At 33.3% G+C, this 18,625-nt stretch overlaps 1 protein-coding gene across 1 annotated transcript in view; it reads left to right on the plus strand.

Annotated features, from left to right (window-relative positions):
• CCSER1 (coiled-coil serine-rich protein 1) overlaps nucleotides 1-18,625 on the plus strand; it is a 929,337-nt gene that overhangs the window by 207,968 nt on the left and 702,744 nt on the right. Inside the window, exon 5 of the mRNA XM_012647181.1 lies at nucleotides 14,971-15,091. Coding sequence (XP_012502635.1) covers nucleotides 14,971-15,091 — 121 coding nt within the window. The remainder of the gene's footprint in view (nucleotides 1-14,970; nucleotides 15,092-18,625) is intronic.

The following is an 18,625-nucleotide window of genomic DNA, read 5'->3' on the forward strand; positions in this document are numbered from 1 at the left end:
TCTTTTTCACCATGCCAAAGAAAGAAGATAAGTAAGGGGAAAGCAAGAATGTACCCACCCATTCGAAACATTGACCCTGGGCTACTGCCATAACAATTTAACGAACCTAGCATTTTTCTCATAACTATTTTTAGTTAGCTTTATAGCTGTTCAGAGTTGTTTTTGCCAACTTATCAAAAATGCCACATCTTTCAAATTCCTGTAGCATTTCAGCATGCATTATTTAATAAAGACACATCTTAGCTTCTGTTTGTTAGTATTTGTACCTGCCATAGTAAATGATGGGGCTACCATTACTGTGATGTCATGCTCTATGATGGTAGATTAAACCAGTATTATTAATGATATTTTGTGACAATAATATATCCCATGTTTTATTACAAAGATAGCACTGATAATCCAAGCCAGAAATAGTCTATACATCAAAGTTTGAATTTGAATAGTAAAAACTCATATTTTATGTACACATATATTTGAAAAATACCTTTATCAAAAGGGTGAAAAATTACGAGCAACTATAGTTTCTCAACCAACATTGAACCAAAAAAAAAAAAACAAAACACATGTTCTTTTAAGCGGTTTCTCAGGTTTCACAAATATAATTTACAATGAGTGCATGCCATTTATAATATTGGAATCTAGCAGTACAGTTCCAAACTGATATTTATAGATACTTGTTATTCATTTTGAAGCTGATAACTAATGATCATTACAGATAAAAATCATCCTTTAAAAAAAATGTTACAGACTAGTCATTTATGAAACTTTACATAGAACAATTATGAGAAAGACTTGGGCTCCCTGTCTTGAAAGAGCAAGCCTGTAGAAAGAGCTATTAGGTCGTCAACTTCAGGATGTTGATGAGAACTCAGCACGCACCAGAGCTCATGAAACTGGATCCTCCAAGGCATAGTTCCCTAGCATTGTTTTCATTCCAAGACTCTGAAACTTCATGGATCCATACAAATTGTTTCTTGTGTCAAAGGATTTGAATATTAACCAGTCATACTAAAGAGCTTTTCAAAGAGGGGTCCTTTCTCCAGGAAGAGATCAGCAGATTTTTGGAAATGGTATTTCAATGAATGTTTAGGGAAAAGTTTGTGATTACAGTAATTATCTCAAGATCTTTACCAACTGGGAATCTTCGCTTCAACCTGGGATATGAATTAAATTATGCTCATGTCTTATTTAGATGTTCGTACATAATTACTGTATACTATAGGGACATATAATGTAGACATAACTTCTATACCATCCAGGAAGGCTAGTGGGGCTTTAGGAAAGGGCTAGTTTTAATGTAGGAGATGATCTTTCAGAATTTAGAGATTTGTAAGCAAACTATGAAAAATTAGTATCCTTTCAATAACTAACCTTTTGGGGAGAGACCTAAAAGAAATCAAGAGAAGTTTAATACTGTTGGTGTTATTGTTTTTGTCCCTTTCCCCTTCCCTCTTAGATTGTATGATATCCCTATGGGAATATTGGGCTGTTACAGTTCCTTGTCCTATTTGGTTGAATGCACACAATGCTGCTATATGTCTTGACTTGACTATGTATTTCTGTAGCCTTTTATTTTACTCATTGAACTAGCGGCAAATACTACTCAGGATTACCTGCTCTGGAAATTTAGTATTTATTTATGAATTGAGAACTTGTCCTACAGGATGAGATACCAACAACTTGTCTTGATATTTTTGGTTCGGAATAATTTGGCCCCATTAACCTATATGATAGCACTTCCTGCTTTTCACCAAGTATTTCATATGAAGTGGGATAGAAGAAGGGAAGACAATTGCTATTTTTGGCAATTTAGGATCTCTTCCAATGATAGCAAGGGGTGAGCAAACTAGAAGCAGTAGTTGCAGTATATTTGAGTTGTGGTACTTAAATCATTTGAAGCTATGCACTTTGCACATTTCTTTGTAATTTGTAATTCATATATGAAATTCTGAAGAGGGAGTGTTTTTAAGGAGACAATTGAATAATTTATTTAACTTCTTAAAAGTTAAGAAGTTAAGTAAATGTTAATAAGAAGTTAAATAAATGAGGATGAATGTTATGTAGATTATATAACTCCTCATACTTTTGCAAAGTGGAGCCCACTGAAGAACTGTCAGGACTACAGAACTAGTCAATTGTGTCTCGTAACCTGAGGGAGATCCTTGATATATCTCATGTAATTTTTTTGTTGTTGTTGTTGAGACAGAGTCTCACTGTCTTGCCTGGGCTAGAGTGCCATGGCATCATCATAGCTCACAGCAACCTCAAACTCCTAGGCTCAAGCGATCCTCCTGCCTCAGCCTCCCGAGTAGCTGGGACTACAGGCACACGCCACCATGCCTGGCTAAGTTTTTTCTATATATTTGTAGCTGTCCGATAGAGATGGGGTCTCGCTCTTGCTCAGGCTGGTCTCGAACTCCTGAGCTCAAATGATCCGCCCGCCTCGGCCTCCCAGAGTGCTACGATTATAGGCGTGAGCCACCGTGCCCGGCCTATCTCATGTAATTTATTCAACAAAGGTTTATAACTAATTTCATGCTTGTTCTTTTTATTCTGGTCAGCCCAAAAAGTAGTGTAAGAAAGGGGCACAGGAAAGGTAGAGGGAGTGGAAAGAGGGAGGAGAGGAGAGGGAGATTTATTTTTCATATGATAATATTGGCTGTATATTATGTTTGAAGTAAGATATAAATATAGTTGACCCTTGAACAGCACTGATTTGAACTGCATGGGTCCACTTATATGCAGATTTTCTCAATAAAAGTTATACGGAGTATACCTGCCTCTTTTGCCTCTGCCACCCCTGACACAGCAAGACCAACCCCTCCTCTTCCTCTTCTTCCTCCTCTTCCTCTGCCTACTCAATATGCAGACAAGGAAGAAGACCTTTATAATGATCCACTTCCACTTAATGAATAGTAAATACATTTTCTCTTCCTTTTTATTTTCTTAACTTTTTCAGTGTTCTAGATTCTAGGAGATCAGATTAAAGCAATCTTACATTAAGTGTTATTTAAATAATATAGGCCTTGTTATGTATGTTTTCCAAGAATGTTGTTTTCCCATAGCAACTATGATTTCATCTTATGCTCGGACAGTTCATAAAGTATTGTTTTGAGTGGAGAGCAGATACTTATTTGTCTGTACTTGCTGTAGCAAAATTGCTGCAAGGATAGCTCCAGGGCTCTTTCTAAGTTTGAAATTAGAAATGTAACTGGAAAAGTCAGCACATTTATCAGACTGCTTTTTTTTCTCTAGGTGAATTGACTATATAAATATATGTGTGTGTGTGTGTGTACACACATATTTTGCTGCTTCTATTATTTTCTATTTCTACAATATGAAGCTGTAGACAACTGCTGAATGAGAATTTTAACTAAATCCATAAACTCCCTGTACACATAACATGTTGGCAAATCTTTTTGGCACTTACGTCAAAAATTTTTTTCTTGTATCATTTAGGTAAAAAATTTAATGAAAATCTGTCCAGTGGGATCAGAATATATTTCTTTTGTTAATTATAAATGCTTTTTACAAGTGTATTGTTTGTTGCTGTGTAACAGATTTTCCTTGTAACACAGTTGCTTTAAACATGATTCATCTTTTATAATTTTTGGGTGAGGAATTCAAACAGGGTGCGACATGGTGAATTTTCCTCTGCTCTCTGGTGTTTTAGGCCTCAGCTAGAAGACAAAGCTATTTCACTCATGTTTGTGGTGCTTTTTGATGGCTGCCAGCTGAGGGCCTTGATGGGACTGTCAAGGACAGGACATTCATTGGGACTTGGCTTCCTCACAGCGTGCCAGCTGGATCCCAGCAGCAAGTGTCTCTAGAGAGCCAGAAAGAAGGCTCAGTTTTTTATGGACCTAGCCTTGAAAGCCACACATTGTCACTTCCAACACATTCTTTTAGTCAAGGCAATCACAACGGTCCCTGCTGGTTCAAAGGGAGACCCTGCCACTCAAGACGAATGTCAGAAACAAGCAGGATGAAGTATATATCGGTGCAGCCATCTTTAGAAAATATAGTCTCCACAATGAGTAATAACGATTCTGCCAGTGTCAAAATGGAAAGTTCTAGTGAATAAGGTATATACCTTCTACATGAATTACGCAGAAGTAGTGGACCACAGATGATGGTGCCATTCTAATATTATGTATGGGATTTGTGTCAATGATAGACTTCACAGACCTCCAGAGCTGCCAAAGTTCCTATACTTAGCTTTCTACGGAAGCTTGGAAAACACCTAACCTAGGGGCTTGTGCCCCAAGTGGTGATTGTGCAGATGAAGAAATGCTGGTAAAGTTTTTAATATCTAACTTATCAGAAAGAGATATTAATTTTTATTGACTCTATTATTTCTGATGCTGTCTATATCAGTATGTAAAATGTATATATATGTGTGTGTTTATAATATATAGCACTATATATGCTACATAAAATATATTATACAGTATTATATGTGTATATATGTGTATTTTATATATACACATACACATACATATATATATACACACAGGCAAATATATACAACTCTATACAATCTAGTTTTAAATACACTAAAAGCTTAAGTCACATTTGGAAGAAGAGAACCATAATGACAAGGTAATAAACTTTCCAGCCTTAAATGTATTGAAGCATGACCTAAATGGCCTGACTCGACATCTGCCAGAGATATTTGGAAGGGGAGAGGACAGTAGTAGGAACAATATAGATTCAGTCATTAGGTGGGAGTTTGGACTGAAACTCTAACATCCTTTTATTTAATTATTAATATTAGTAAAATAATCATTTAGTCCTTCCCCTAAAATTACCATTATATTAGTTTGTTAGGGCTGCCATAACAAAGTCCCACAGTCTGGGTATCTTAAACAATAAAAATTTATTTTCTCACAGTTCTGGAGGCTGGAAGTTCAAATTCAAGGTGTCAGCAGGGTTGGTTTCTTCTGAGGCCTTTCTTTTTAGCTTATCTCTGGGTCTTCCCATGTTCTTCCCACTATGTGTGTCTGAGCCGTAATCTCTTCTTTTTATAAGGACAGCAGTCATACTGGTTTAGGGCCCACCCTAATGACCTCATTTTTAGCTCAGTTAGCTCTTTAAAGACCCTATCTGCAAATATACTCACATTCTGGGGTACTGGGAATTAAGACTTCAACAAATGAATTTTTGAGTAGACACAATTTAGCCCTATTTAGCTGTCAAATAATATTTTCTGTTTATTAAAATAAAACAGCACTTTATCCATAAATTTATTTCTCTGTAGTTAGTAGGGGCTTTATAAATGTTTCCTGTTCGACATTCAAGGAAGCCATTAGCCATTTCAGCTTACATTTCAGTGCCACAGATACATCTGTGCCTGCCCCAAACATACTACAGTATTCTCATAAACACTTTTAATAAAGAGTTCCAATAATAAAGTAGGTAACCTTACAGAGTTCATACCTTTTTCTATTTTTCTCTATCACTCGTGAGATTTCAATTTCATTCTAGAAAAAAATTGCACAATGAAAGGTTTGTGAAAAGAACTATTCAAAAGCTAAGGCAAGAAAAAATCAAGATTAAATCGTTAAAAACATGCCCTTTCAAGAACAAAATTTTATAAGAAACCTGGTAACTGTCCAAACATGTGTTACAAGATGCAGAGCGACTATTGGTACACAGCAACAAGAGTACCAGAATTTGGATCTTGAGAGATAAACCTGACTAAATTTAATGTTTTCTTTCACATTGTGTATTTTTGTCCAAGTTTCCAGGATATAGTTATTTTCATGTCTATTTTTGTATTTTTTTTCTCTAAGATGTTTTTACTTTAGAATATTAACAGTTTCTATGCAATTCCTTCACATCTTTTTAAAAAAATTCTCAAGGTGACATTAGCCTTGACCAATATGGTTGCATACATTATTTTTAAATTTGTTAATATTTTAATTGTCTTCTAATTAATTTGAAGGTCTTTGCGTTTTTGTGGCCAATTCTTCTCTGTCATCCATGTGTACTTTCACTCTATGTTCTGATTTTGTAATATACTGAGAATTGTATTTCATCTTAATAAAAGAAACAAGTACGTATGGATAGTGACTACGGATTTGAAATAGAAGTGTTAACATTTCTGAATACTCTGACTCGACTTTTTCTTCTTTTGCAGTATACTGCTGCTTCCAGTAAGATAAAACTTTCACCCTTTCTCACTTCCTTTGTTTCAGTAGTGTCATGGTCTCACCCGATCTTGTTCTTAGACGTTGCCCAGGCTGTTTTTAATACAAAGCTGATCATGTTGCTGTTTTGTTTAATGATTGATATCAATCCTCCTTAACTTCTAAGTCAAATATTAATGTTTAAGAGGTGTTTAGCAGGTCCTTAAGGTAATGCCAATGACGTGTATCTCCAGCTCAGTCTTCCTCAACTTTCTTGTGTCTTGTCTGGGACCCAGCCACACTGAATTACTTGCATTTGTCAAAATATATAACATTTTCTCATATCTCATGACCTTTTAGCACACACTTTCCTGTGCTTGGCTAGCACCTTTTCTTTTCCCCAATGCTTCACTTCATTTTTTTCAATCTCTCATTTATTTAACAAGCATTATCGAGTGCCTCCTTTAAGCCTGGCACCGGGCTACATAACAGGAGTGAACAAGACAGCAGCAGTTCTAATCCTGCTGATTACCTTACCTGGATGTCTCCTGTAACTACATTTCCTGTATGGCATTGTCCCCCTCTACACTTGAAGTTAGTGCATGGCAAATATTTTCTCTTTTATCTTCATCAGTCCAATACCTATAATAGTGCCTGGATATAGAATAGTTCAGTGAATGCTAATAAGGAGTGAATATATGTGTCTGCCTCTGTTCAATGCTGTTTATGGTTATGATGCAATGACTTATATTTTATTTGCTTATTTTTTAATTCCCCTTTCAATTCTGGATTAATATTATTTCATCAAGATCCTTTGTATAAGCACTGAATTAATGATGTTAATTCAAAGGAAATATTTAGAGGTTCACCAAAACTAGTACTTAATACCTAAATATCACTGTCGACTGGTAGATTTATCAATCAGAGAAACAGAAGCAGTAGGAGATTCAGAGAAGTTTTTATTTGTTTATGTAACAAGAAATTGACTTATGTGATTGCAGGGACTGGCTAGGCAAATCCAAAATCTGTAGAGTTGACTTTCAGGTAGGGAAGGGTGAAACTTTTGGCTACAGTGGGATTTTTATCTTCAGGATGTCTCAACTCTGCTCTTAAGCCTTTATTAACTTATTGACTCAAGCCCAATCAGATTATCTGGGTTAATATTCCTTACTTAAAGTCAACTGATTATGGACTCTAATTATTAATATATAGAAGATACTTTCACAGCAACATTTGGATTAGTGTTTGAATAACTGAGATCTGTAGCCTAGCCAAGTTGATGTATCAAAATATAATTATGCCTGTGAGTAGCCACTGCACTCCAGCCTAGGCAACATAGTGAGACCCCATCTCTTAAAAAAAATTTTAAATCCCATAAAGACCAGTTATAAATAATATTTGCTAATATTTTAAAAGCTCTTACCATTTCCATGACATTATAGTAAGCATTTTACACGAATTAGTTAATTTAATCATCACAACAACCCAAGTGCAAGATATTATTTATATTTTACTAATGGGAAAACAACTACAAAGAGAGGTAAATTTGATTTGAGAATCTATTCCAGTAGATCTACATCATACAAGAGCATGTATTTTTGTCATTTATATTCACCGGTACATATCTCAAGCACCTTGAACAGTGCTGGACAAAGAAAAACAACAGAAGTTGATTACAAATAAATTTAAATATATGTATATGTTTTCTAAATTATATATCTTCCTTTGCCACAGATAAATGTATCAGGTTTCGTCTTGCCACTTGCCACTCATTCTCCAGTAGAACAATAGGAAAAGAGTTGTTGTAAGTCATGTTGAAAGACAGATCTTAGAATGCGAAGCATTTGTATGGTATGGCAAAGCTTTGTTATGTTCTGAGGCCAATTGCTTAATGGTTACACAGTTTCCTTAGGATAAAGAATTCAGATGCAGGAATATTATTGAATAGAAACAATTGAGAAAGATAAACTATTAAATTTATTCTGTTACTTTAGAACACTTAATATATTTGAATAAGAATCAGGATGAAGTATGCTCAATAGCACGGGAACTAGAGGCAAATTGAGTGAATTCTGGTTTTGCTACTCCCAGGTTGCATGACCTTGAATAGTGTACAGTGGGAATCACGGTTGTACTTATGCTATAGAATTTTTCTGTGGGGTAAAGACAATACAGTGATTATCAATGTGTAGTTAGTACCCAGTACTGTGTACATCATGTAGTGTTATTTAAGTGTTTGTTAAATAAATAAGTTACTTTTTTGCTAGGTTAAGGTTTACCAGTGGAAAGTGACATGGTAAATACATGGATCTTAAATATTTGGAAAGGAAAATGGAAAAGTGAACACTCTACCAAGTCAAAGCAAATTTTTTTTCTTTTAAGGTTACAGTTTCCTCATTGATAGTAAGCTATTCTGGTGAATTGAAGTGATAACCTCAAGTGTAACAAATACATATATATCAAATATATATTTTTAAAGTATCAGTCACACTATTTATAAGATAACTGAACTCTAGGCATCTTTAGTAATTTGAATGTTTTAATTTTTCATGAAAGAGAAAAATGCCTTTCCTAATAAATCTTTGGCATTTTTTTCAAATTTATTAAAATATAAAATATACTGCTTTAAAGTTGATTTTATAAATTAAAAAATCGAACAAAAATAGAAGTTCAGTAACTAAATAAAATCATTTTGATATAGCAAACTGGAGAAAAGGAGTAATTTAAAATTTCAGTGTTTAGCTTTTCAATCTCAATGTGTTATGAATCTGAAAGAAATATTTGGCAGAATACAGCAATAATGAAGGTCATTTCATGTAATAGCATATTCTTTGTGGTGTAATAAAAAGTTACATGACAAAGTCAGACTACTCAATTTTAAACCTGAAAATGATTTCTACTCTACCCCAAGATTTGCAGATTTCTGACTGAGTGGTCCCTAGAAGGTTTAGTCATTTTTGGTGTTCATACATTTATAACTACCTAGAAATAAATGAGACTAGTGCTTAGAACCAAATCTAAGGATAAGTAACTCTTGTGACTATCCAATGTTTGTCCTCCGTTTTCAATTTCTATTTGTATAATCTAATAATTAAATGTCAGTTTCACAGGTGTGAATCATTCTTTTCTTATTAAGAGGTGGTTGCTGACAACTGACCTCTAGGGGCAGTTCTGTAGTTCTACAGGTGACCTTATCACAGTGTTCTGATTAGTGACCCCAATCTTGACAAAAAAGCCTCATCTGTCTCGAAAGAAATGGGGACTTTAATTTTCCAGTCAGCTTTGCTCTGACCGGCCTCTTGACAGAGGCTTATGATGGAATGTTCTGCACTTCATGCAATACGTCAACAACAAAAATTCTTTTCACAGAGGAGCAAATTTAAAATTTGTAGGTTAGTGTCTCAAATTGCTATTCACATTTATAGTTAGAAGTAATAGTGAAAAAAATCTATTGATTTTTCAACCGATGGGTGCTGCAAACCTACTTGAATATGAAATACCTTCACACTGGCTCATGTTCTATACATTATATCATGTAATAATTGTCTGCTGTTCCATAAATTCACTTTTTTAAAATTTAAAGATGAATAACATTTTCTGTACATTATTAAAACTAGCTTTATAAGTACAATTCAGTAATAGAGTAATTGAAAGTTGGGCATTTCTGTCTGTTTCACTCTCTGCTTTTTCCTAAAGGTGCAGTTTTCCCTGTTTTTAGAGTTTAATCTGAATAGTGAACCATTTGAGTTTGATGTGGTTTGGAAAGTACAGAAATTATGCTTACCTCAAACCAGAGTTCCTACAATTTTGACTGCGCCTAAACTTGTCACTATGATTCAATCACCTAGATTAAAAACTAAAAGCCCATACTAGTATGTAAACACATTAATTGGGTGGGAATCTATGAAATGAGTGTCATTCTTTTAACAATTGTAGAACAACTAACTATATTAGTCATTTACAATACCTTCTGTTAAAGAACTTTCTTTTTTTGAGGGGGGAAGGAGGAGAGGCATTCAGAAAATGAAATGAAATTTAATTCAATTAAATCAACAAAATAGTTTTCCTGAAGGAAATTCAAGAAATTCCACTATTTTCCAGCCAATGTCAGTATTCCACACATCTGTTCATCTACTCTGTTTCAGGACTATATTTTATCTTTTCTGTTTTTGAAAGTTAGAGATCACTATGGGAAATTTGGAAAATATGAAAACAATAAAGAAAAAAATGAAATGTGTTGTCAAATTTAACTCCTGTAATAATTTTAATACATTTACATTTAATACCAGAAAATCTTACTAATTTTTAGTTTTCATTGGACATAAGTTATTATTTTTAAATGTTTTCCGTAGTAATTAGGCCATTAATTTTCTAATTATTTTAGTCAATTTTTTTTTCAAAAGTTCTCTATGTCATTGAATATTTAGTATAATGTATGACTTTTAACATAATATTCCTTTTTAAATTTGGAATTTAATTTAAAGCTCAAGTATAGCTAGTGTGTTTATGCCCCATTTCTCATCTCTAATTTTGAATGTTTTAATTGTCCTTTGAATTAATCATTTTTCAAATTAATATGGCTTTTGAAAAGCCAGTACCTTATATTATTTATTGAATCTGTATATTTTTGTTTATGTTATTTCTTTTGTCTGAAATTTTTTCTCTTGATTTCTTTTGGTCAGTTTTGTTTTTCTTTTTCTAACAGCCTAAGTTAATAATTTAGTAATGTTTCCTACTTTTTGGGCTATAAAAACATTCTACCTTTGTGCTTTCAGTAATTTAAGGGTTTATCATATTTTATCCAAAGGAAAGTATTGGAATGCACTTAATTTTTTTATGGTGTAGTATATAAGCAATCTTTCTCAATCTTGAGAAACATTTTCATTCCTACTTTTTATGGAGTTCAATATATTTAGCTAACCATATAAAATTATCTTACTCTAGTTCTCTTTTTAAAAAATTTGTGTATTTAATTCTATAAATGCAAAAAACATGGACTTATAATGTCTCATAAAATTTGTATATTGTTTTCTTCTTATATCTCTAACATGGTTAAAAATGTACTCATTGCTTTAATAATGAGGTAATAAGGTAGAGAATTATGTTGGCTAACAATAATGATTCTCACTTTATTTCCATTGATTTTTATAGTCTAATTTCCTTTCGGAGTCTAGCAATAATTTAGCTATTTGTTTCAGGAATATTCAATTTTTCTGTGTCTTAAATAGGAATTTGTAAGATGGGTGTCAGGGATAGTAAATCAATATCATTTTAAAATATAAATTTCCCTGGTTCCCACTGACATCCATATTCATTTATAAAATGCTCAAGGGCAGTAAAAGTTTATCATCTTTCCCTAAAAAGCAAATGTTTAATTCCCACTAATTTTGGAGATCTTTTTGATGCACTTTCCCTTTAATCTGTATCATCAAGGCTTATTTTAATGGAAAATATAATATTTTCCCCTTTAGTTAGTAATATTCATATCATTCTTCCAAAGTAATTTATACATTTGTGTAACATTCAACATCTTGTAACTAAATTGCTCTACAGAGTAGTTTATGTCATGGACATTGTATTAATACTGTAAGATTCTGATTTGCTTTTTAAGTGGGGCTTTGTTTTTGAAGAATATCATTTGTCAGAATATAGTGATCACATAAAAATATCAACTACTTCTGTGGACAGAGAAATTCTGTCTCTTCTCAGTGACAGCTTGCTAAGGTTTCTTTTCTTTCATTTTCTGCTTGAGACTGAAGGACAGCCTAGGCAGGATCTTTCTTTTAAAAAGTTTGTGCTCCCTTTTATTGCCCCATTTTGTCTTTTTTGAAGTTATAACTTCTCCATTACTTATTTGCCTAATTTGCATTTATTATTCTAAATCTCTTCTTGTAATAAATGAAATTTAAAGATATTAAAACTTGTGTGTAATTTAATTTTAGCTAATATAAAAGCTCGGTCCTTAACACGGCACTCTCAATGATAAATCATTAGACAGGCCCATTAATTGTTACTTTTATTGTATAACAAGGGCCTTATTCTTTCATTTGCTTAATTATTCATTGTTTTTTACTTTCAATACTTTTGAGTGCAATTTCAACTGCTCTGTTTCTAGATCATAAATATCAAAGTACCTTGTGTAAAAACAAATGTCTTGTATTTTTCAACTTTTTTGGCTTAGTTAGCATTATTTCCCTGCTTACTTCTCTTTTCCTTTTCAGAAATAACTTAGCTCAGTTACCCTCCTAAAGTTCTAGTTAAATGCTTTCCCTGATCTGGTCAGAGGCTTATTGTCCTAATATTTAAGAAGTATCTCTCAAAGAAGAAATCAAAGCTTCACTGGAAACTCGGGTCAGGAGATTTTTTTTTTTCCTCACAGTAGAATCTTATTATAAAGCAAATATCTTAGAACATACCGGTAGTTCAGAAAATATTTAATGAATAAATGAATATTATCTTAGAGGAATGAATCAAAAATGTTCCTCTTAGTCTATATTTTCATTAGTAGTATTTAAGGCAACAGTGGAAGTTTAAAATATAGTAGAGTTTTCTGTTCCCGACTATGGTGGAATTGTTTGGTATAGACACAAAGCCCATGCCAAGAAGAAGTAGAGAAAGTTAAATTAAAAGAAACAAACCAAACGAATATCTATTTCACGGCATTGGAGAGATAATGAAGAAACCATGAACCCTCCTCCTTGACACACTAATTTTTTATCTCTTGAGTGCCAGAAGATTGTTTTAAATTCAGCTCTGCTTTTAGTGGCCATTTATTTTATATCTCAGACTCTAGCCTTGACCAGATTAATAATTCAGTAAATATTTTAAGGGGGGAACTGAAAACATTGCATTTGTATCTGACACCGCTTTCTCTTTGGGATCACGGCCCCACACTTTCTGTCTGATTTGTATGCCCCATTGTATCTTTGTCTTCTCTTCTATTAATGTATGCTCTTCTCTTTATCATTTGCCTCTTTCTGCACCGGAGAGGTTAATTTCTTGCCCCTGACCCCTTTGTTCTTCAAGTAATTATGAACATTTAATTCTTAATCATTCAGTGAATATCAGCTTTCATTTATATTCCATTCAAATGTACACTGAATATATACCGTATATATTTGATTTCATTAGTTATCAAGAGTATATCAATTAAAGCTACAATGCCATACCACTATACACTTAAAGGGATGGCTGTGGTAAGCAAAATTCTAAGATGACGCATAACTCCAGCCATTGTTTAAGTCTCTCTACTGGGAAGATGATAGGACATGACTATTGTGATTATGTTACATTAGGTGACAAAAGGGATTTTGCATATGTAATTAAGGTTAGCAATCAGTTGATTTTTGAGTTAATCAAAAGGAGATGATCCAGGTGTCCCTAACCTAATCATATGAGCCCATTAAAAGCAGGGAGGGTTTATTTGTTTGTTTGTTTTCCCAATTGGTAGCAGAAAAAGAAAAAAAAAACCAAAGAGATTTGAAGCATGACGGGGCTTCGATGTAAACCCTGCACCCCCAAACATCCCTCATGTTCAAACATCCCCGAACCTGAGGGATGTTCTCCATTGCTGAGATGGACGGGCCGTGGCCCTGGGAGCTCAGAGTGGTCCCTAGAAAACAGCCAGCACAGTAAAGCAGACTTGAGTCCTCCTGGAAGGAAGTAAATTCTGCTAACACCCTGAATAAGTTTAGAAGTGGATTCTTTACACAGAGACACTAGATGAGAGCACGGTCGGGCCGACACCTTGATGTTGGCCTTGTAAGACCCTAATCAGAGAACCCAGTTAAGCCCCCTAGACTGCTGATCTACAGAACTGTGAGAAAATAAATCGGTGTTGTTTTAAGCTGCTAAGTTTGTGTTAATTTGTTATGCAGCGACAGAAAATTAATACAATATTAAAATTTTAATAAGAAAAAAACTGGCAAAACCAAGTGTTGGTGTGGATGTAGAACAACTGAAATTTTCTATTGTTCATCATGCAAATAATACAGTTAATACTGTTAGTTCAGAATACTGTTTGGCAGTTTCTACCAGAGCACAACATAGAACATACGAACTTATTTTAGGGACAAGTACAGTTCTCTAGATAGTTTTTTAATACAAATATATTTGCACATGTATTAAAGAGTATAAGAATGTTTATAGACAATTGAAATAGCCCACAGGAAATAACCTGTGTCCATTACCAATAAAATATACAAATAAATTGAGATATAATAATCCAATGGAAAGCTACACAGTTATCAGAATGAACCAGCTGCTGCTATCATGAGTGAATCTTACAAACATATATTGAATGAAATAAGACACACATAAAAGAATAGGCTCTCAAAAGAGTATGATCCTATTTGTATATAAAGCTCAAAAATAGCCAAAATTTATCTATGGCAACATATGTGATAATAATCGTTAAGTTTTGAGGCTACAGTAGTGTTTGGGAAGGGGTACCAGAGGAGGTTTTAGGGTGCTGGTGATGTACTATTTATTGATCTTGATACTGATTTTAAGCAGTGTGTTCATGTTGCAAAGATTTCATTTTGCTGTAAAGGTGTGACTTATACACTTTTCATTCTCCAATGAAAAGCTTTTTTAAAAAGAGACTATAAAGTGTTTCTGCTGTGAGCTTAAAAAAAAGAAAAATTTCCCAAGGTCACACAGCTAGTGAGTGTGAGTGGAAAGACTTAGAGCGGAGAGTGATATTTAAGGATAATTTAATAATTAATGCTTTAATTGAATTTTATCTTTTATTTGACTGAAAATAGAAAGGGGAAAAAGGATAAGTGAGGTGAACCCATAAATAATTTTGACATTTACAATTAATTTTTTTAAAAAACAGTTTGCCGGGAGGATTCATACCATTCTGTAGTCTCATGTGCTGCTGTAGTTCTCACTCCTATGGAACCAACAATAGATATGAAGAAAAGAGAAGAACCAAAATGTCCTGAGCCTTCCAAACAGTAAGTTGTTCATTTAATTTTTCAGGGCCTTGTAAAATCATTGAGATAACTGATCAGAATTATATTGCTCATAAATTGTGACTTATAATAAATGTGCTAATATTCATGTAAAAAGAGCAGAAATAATTTTTTTACACTTTTAAAAATCAGTCTATTTCGTATTGTCTCAATGAATAACTTCTGTGTCTCCTAATTTCATGTGTTTGAACGATTTTTCATTCAAGTTTCATTTCATTACCTTAAGAACTCGGGTAAGTAGGCTAGTGGACTTTATTTCCTTAGCACTGTGATTGTGGATACACTGTTTTTGGAGTGCTTATTATATAGTTTTAGGCTTTAATGGTCTACAATAGAATCAGTTTTTAATATAAAATTTTGAGCCTTAAGTTGGTTTGCATTTTTATAAGAAATTTTATTATTTTAAAATATTTGTGTTAAATTACCACAAATTAAAACTTTGTATTATTTAATGTTGCCATATTTTTGCTATTTAAACAGTTTAAACTTTCATTTAAATTTAAATTTGATCTTATATTAAATAAATTATAGAGTTCTATTCTTATAATGTCCAAAGAGACTTAAATTCATGGTAATGAATATATATAGACTTGAAATATTAAATAAACTAGTTTTATTTCTAGTTATACATAAAATAAATGAAAAGGAAAAACCTCCTGATGATTTTTCAAAGAAAGTAGTACCATGCCTGATTTAAGGTCTCAGATTGGATACTATGTGATATAAGGTGCCACCAAGGATTGTATGCTGACCACCACATGAGCAAGCTGGGGTATACCTTGATGCAACTTTTTTTTTTCTTAGTGGCAAGATATTTTTTAAATTTAAATTTTAATTATTTTGGGTACATTCTCCATTGTATCACATTGTATTATATTTTGCTTCTTGCATGTCTTTCTATGGGATAATAAGCTCTGAAAGACAGAGTTTCCTGGAATATGATCATGTTTGGTAGTCTTTGTGAAATCCATAAGAAAAACCCTTAATGTTACATTCGATAATGTTGAATTCAAATGGAGCAATGTATGTATTTGATTACATGAAGATATTCAATATTAATATTCTCATTATATCCAATTCAGAAAGTAATGATTGTAATTCAGTTTCGATACAATCTGAAGTGAAAACAATTTAACTGCTCTTAGTACAGTCTAGTTTTTAGGAAGGAAGGAAGGAAAATTACATTTGTTTGTCAATTGAATTATATTAGAAAGCTCAAATGTGTTTTCCTGCTATATGTGCATAAAACTTTCCTCATCTGTTAATTAGGGTGATATCACCACCTTTATTGTATTATGTGAAATGATGTTGGTAAAGGATCTGAAATCTAATAATGTATAAAGTGCTAATTATGTTACACTTTCTGTAGATTCAACTATCAACATATGGATAACTTATAGATATATTATTTTTTTCCTGAAGATGCTTCTGAATGCAAGGCTAATATTTAAAGTTGTTGATCAGACTTAGAGTCTCATACAGGTTTTGTATCCCTTATTTGAAATGCTTGGGACCAGAAGTGTTTTGGATTTCAGATTATTTTTCATATTTTATAATATTTGCACTATATCAGTTAAGCTTCCCAAATCCGAAAATCTGAAACTTGAAATACTCCAGTGAGCATTTGCTTTGAGCATCATGCTGACATTCAAAAATTTTGGATTTTGAGGCATTTCACTTTTCAGGTTTTCAGATTTGGGATGCTCAACCTGTATGTCTAAAACCAATTAAAAATCTCCTCTGGCTCCCTTAAATTCTCAATTCTTCTTAATTTCCATATTTAAGTAAAGCTACCATCATTTTTCTTTTCTTAAAATCTTGTTATGTTTCCTTCCTTACATCTCATATGTAATTAGTTATCAATTACTTGATTAATGTCTCTATTATACCTTTATGACCATTTCAGCTGACCTGGAAGGCATACACATCTCACGTTTTAAATTCTTCTAACATGTGTCTTCTGTTGTGATCTTAATGATGTTGTCTATCAAATGAAAATTACATATGCCCTACATACCTCACACTGTTATTTTGAGAATTAAATGATAGGTGTGAATATATGGCCAAGAACACAATATAAATATAAAGATAGTGATTAACTCAAAACTCTTTGTTTGCTAATGAGAGAAGTCCATAGCAAACTGGTCTCAGAAAAATTAAGCATGGTGGCAATTACTGGTTCATGCAATTAAAAAAATATAAGGGTAGAAATTTCCTCAAGTATAGTTGAGTCTGGTCCTCAAAAGATTTCATCAAGCGCCGTTGTCTCTATATGCATCTCTTTGCTTTCCTGAGTGGAGTATTCGTTTTCTGGGAGGTTTCTCTAGTGGTGACATTGGTGAATTGAGCGGCAACTGGGATGGATTTTTATCTTTTCAATAAATTCAGTAGAAAGAGATTGTTTCTCTTTCCCTTTCATCAAAACAAGAACATCCCAGATTTGACATTCATTGCCTTTGACTACGTTAGCTTGTTTGGCACAACCATGTCATGGTGGGTGGGAACACGGAGAAATTGAAAGAAGGCTGGTGGGAAGAAAAGGGAGTCAAAACATGTTTTTAAGTAGGGCCCAGGTGCCATGGTCAGATTTGCCTTTTGAAAACTTTCTCCTTGTTTGTTAGAGACCAAATTGGGTGTGGTGGGGGCGGTGTGAGATGGAGCCAACTTGAGAGAGCCAAATTGTCGGCATTTCTCCCCAATTCCTGGTTGAGTGACTTCACATTAAAAGCTTGAAATCAGCCACCAGGGGTGGGGGAGGGCAGTGTATTTACACTGTAGAAATTGGCAAATTCTATAAATCAACACTTCCCCCCTCTCCCAGAGCGCTAGTTGTTAACTATTTATCACATCACTAAATGGAGGACAGATGTCGTGGCTGGAATGAGACCATTGGGTGATTGGTGGTGGTAGCTTGGACTAGGGAGCTGGCATTAGTGATGGTGAGATGTGAAAAGAGAACTAAGTCAATATATATTTAGGAGCCTTGGCAAATTAAATATAGTTATTAAACTAATAGCTTATATTACTAAGCACTTGCAATAAAGATGAAGATGTTATTGTTATTACTAATTATAATTATGATAAAATGTGTAATATGTGACAATCCTAACCTTATTTGGAATTAGTAATAATTTAATGAATGAGGAGTCTTGATATTCTTTTAGTTTATATTGAGTATTATCCATGGAACTATATAATGGGACAGACACGTGCACACAGGTAAATGTACTTTGCATAAAATTCCTTTCTGAATAACTGTCATTGATTCTTGCTGAATATAAGTAAATATTTGCACACTATAAGTAAATTTCACTTAGGTCTTTCTGTAAATTCTTATGATTCTTACTAATAATTTTCCTTTATTTACTCTCCACCACTCGTTGCCTTAAAACGCTTCCATTTAAAGAAAAAATTTGGTACTGAGGGATGGATAGGTTAAATATCAGGAAACTACATTGAGTATGAAACAGTCCTCTTCCCCATGTAGGTTTTCAAAAGAAACAGAAACTGTTTCAT

The sequence above is a fragment of the Propithecus coquereli genome, unplaced genomic scaffold (genome assembly GCF_000956105.1).
Source record: "Propithecus coquereli isolate 6110/MARCELLA unplaced genomic scaffold, Pcoq_1.0 Scaffold26, whole genome shotgun sequence".
In the NCBI taxonomy this organism is placed as follows: Eukaryota; Metazoa; Chordata; class Mammalia; order Primates; family Indriidae; genus Propithecus; species Propithecus coquereli.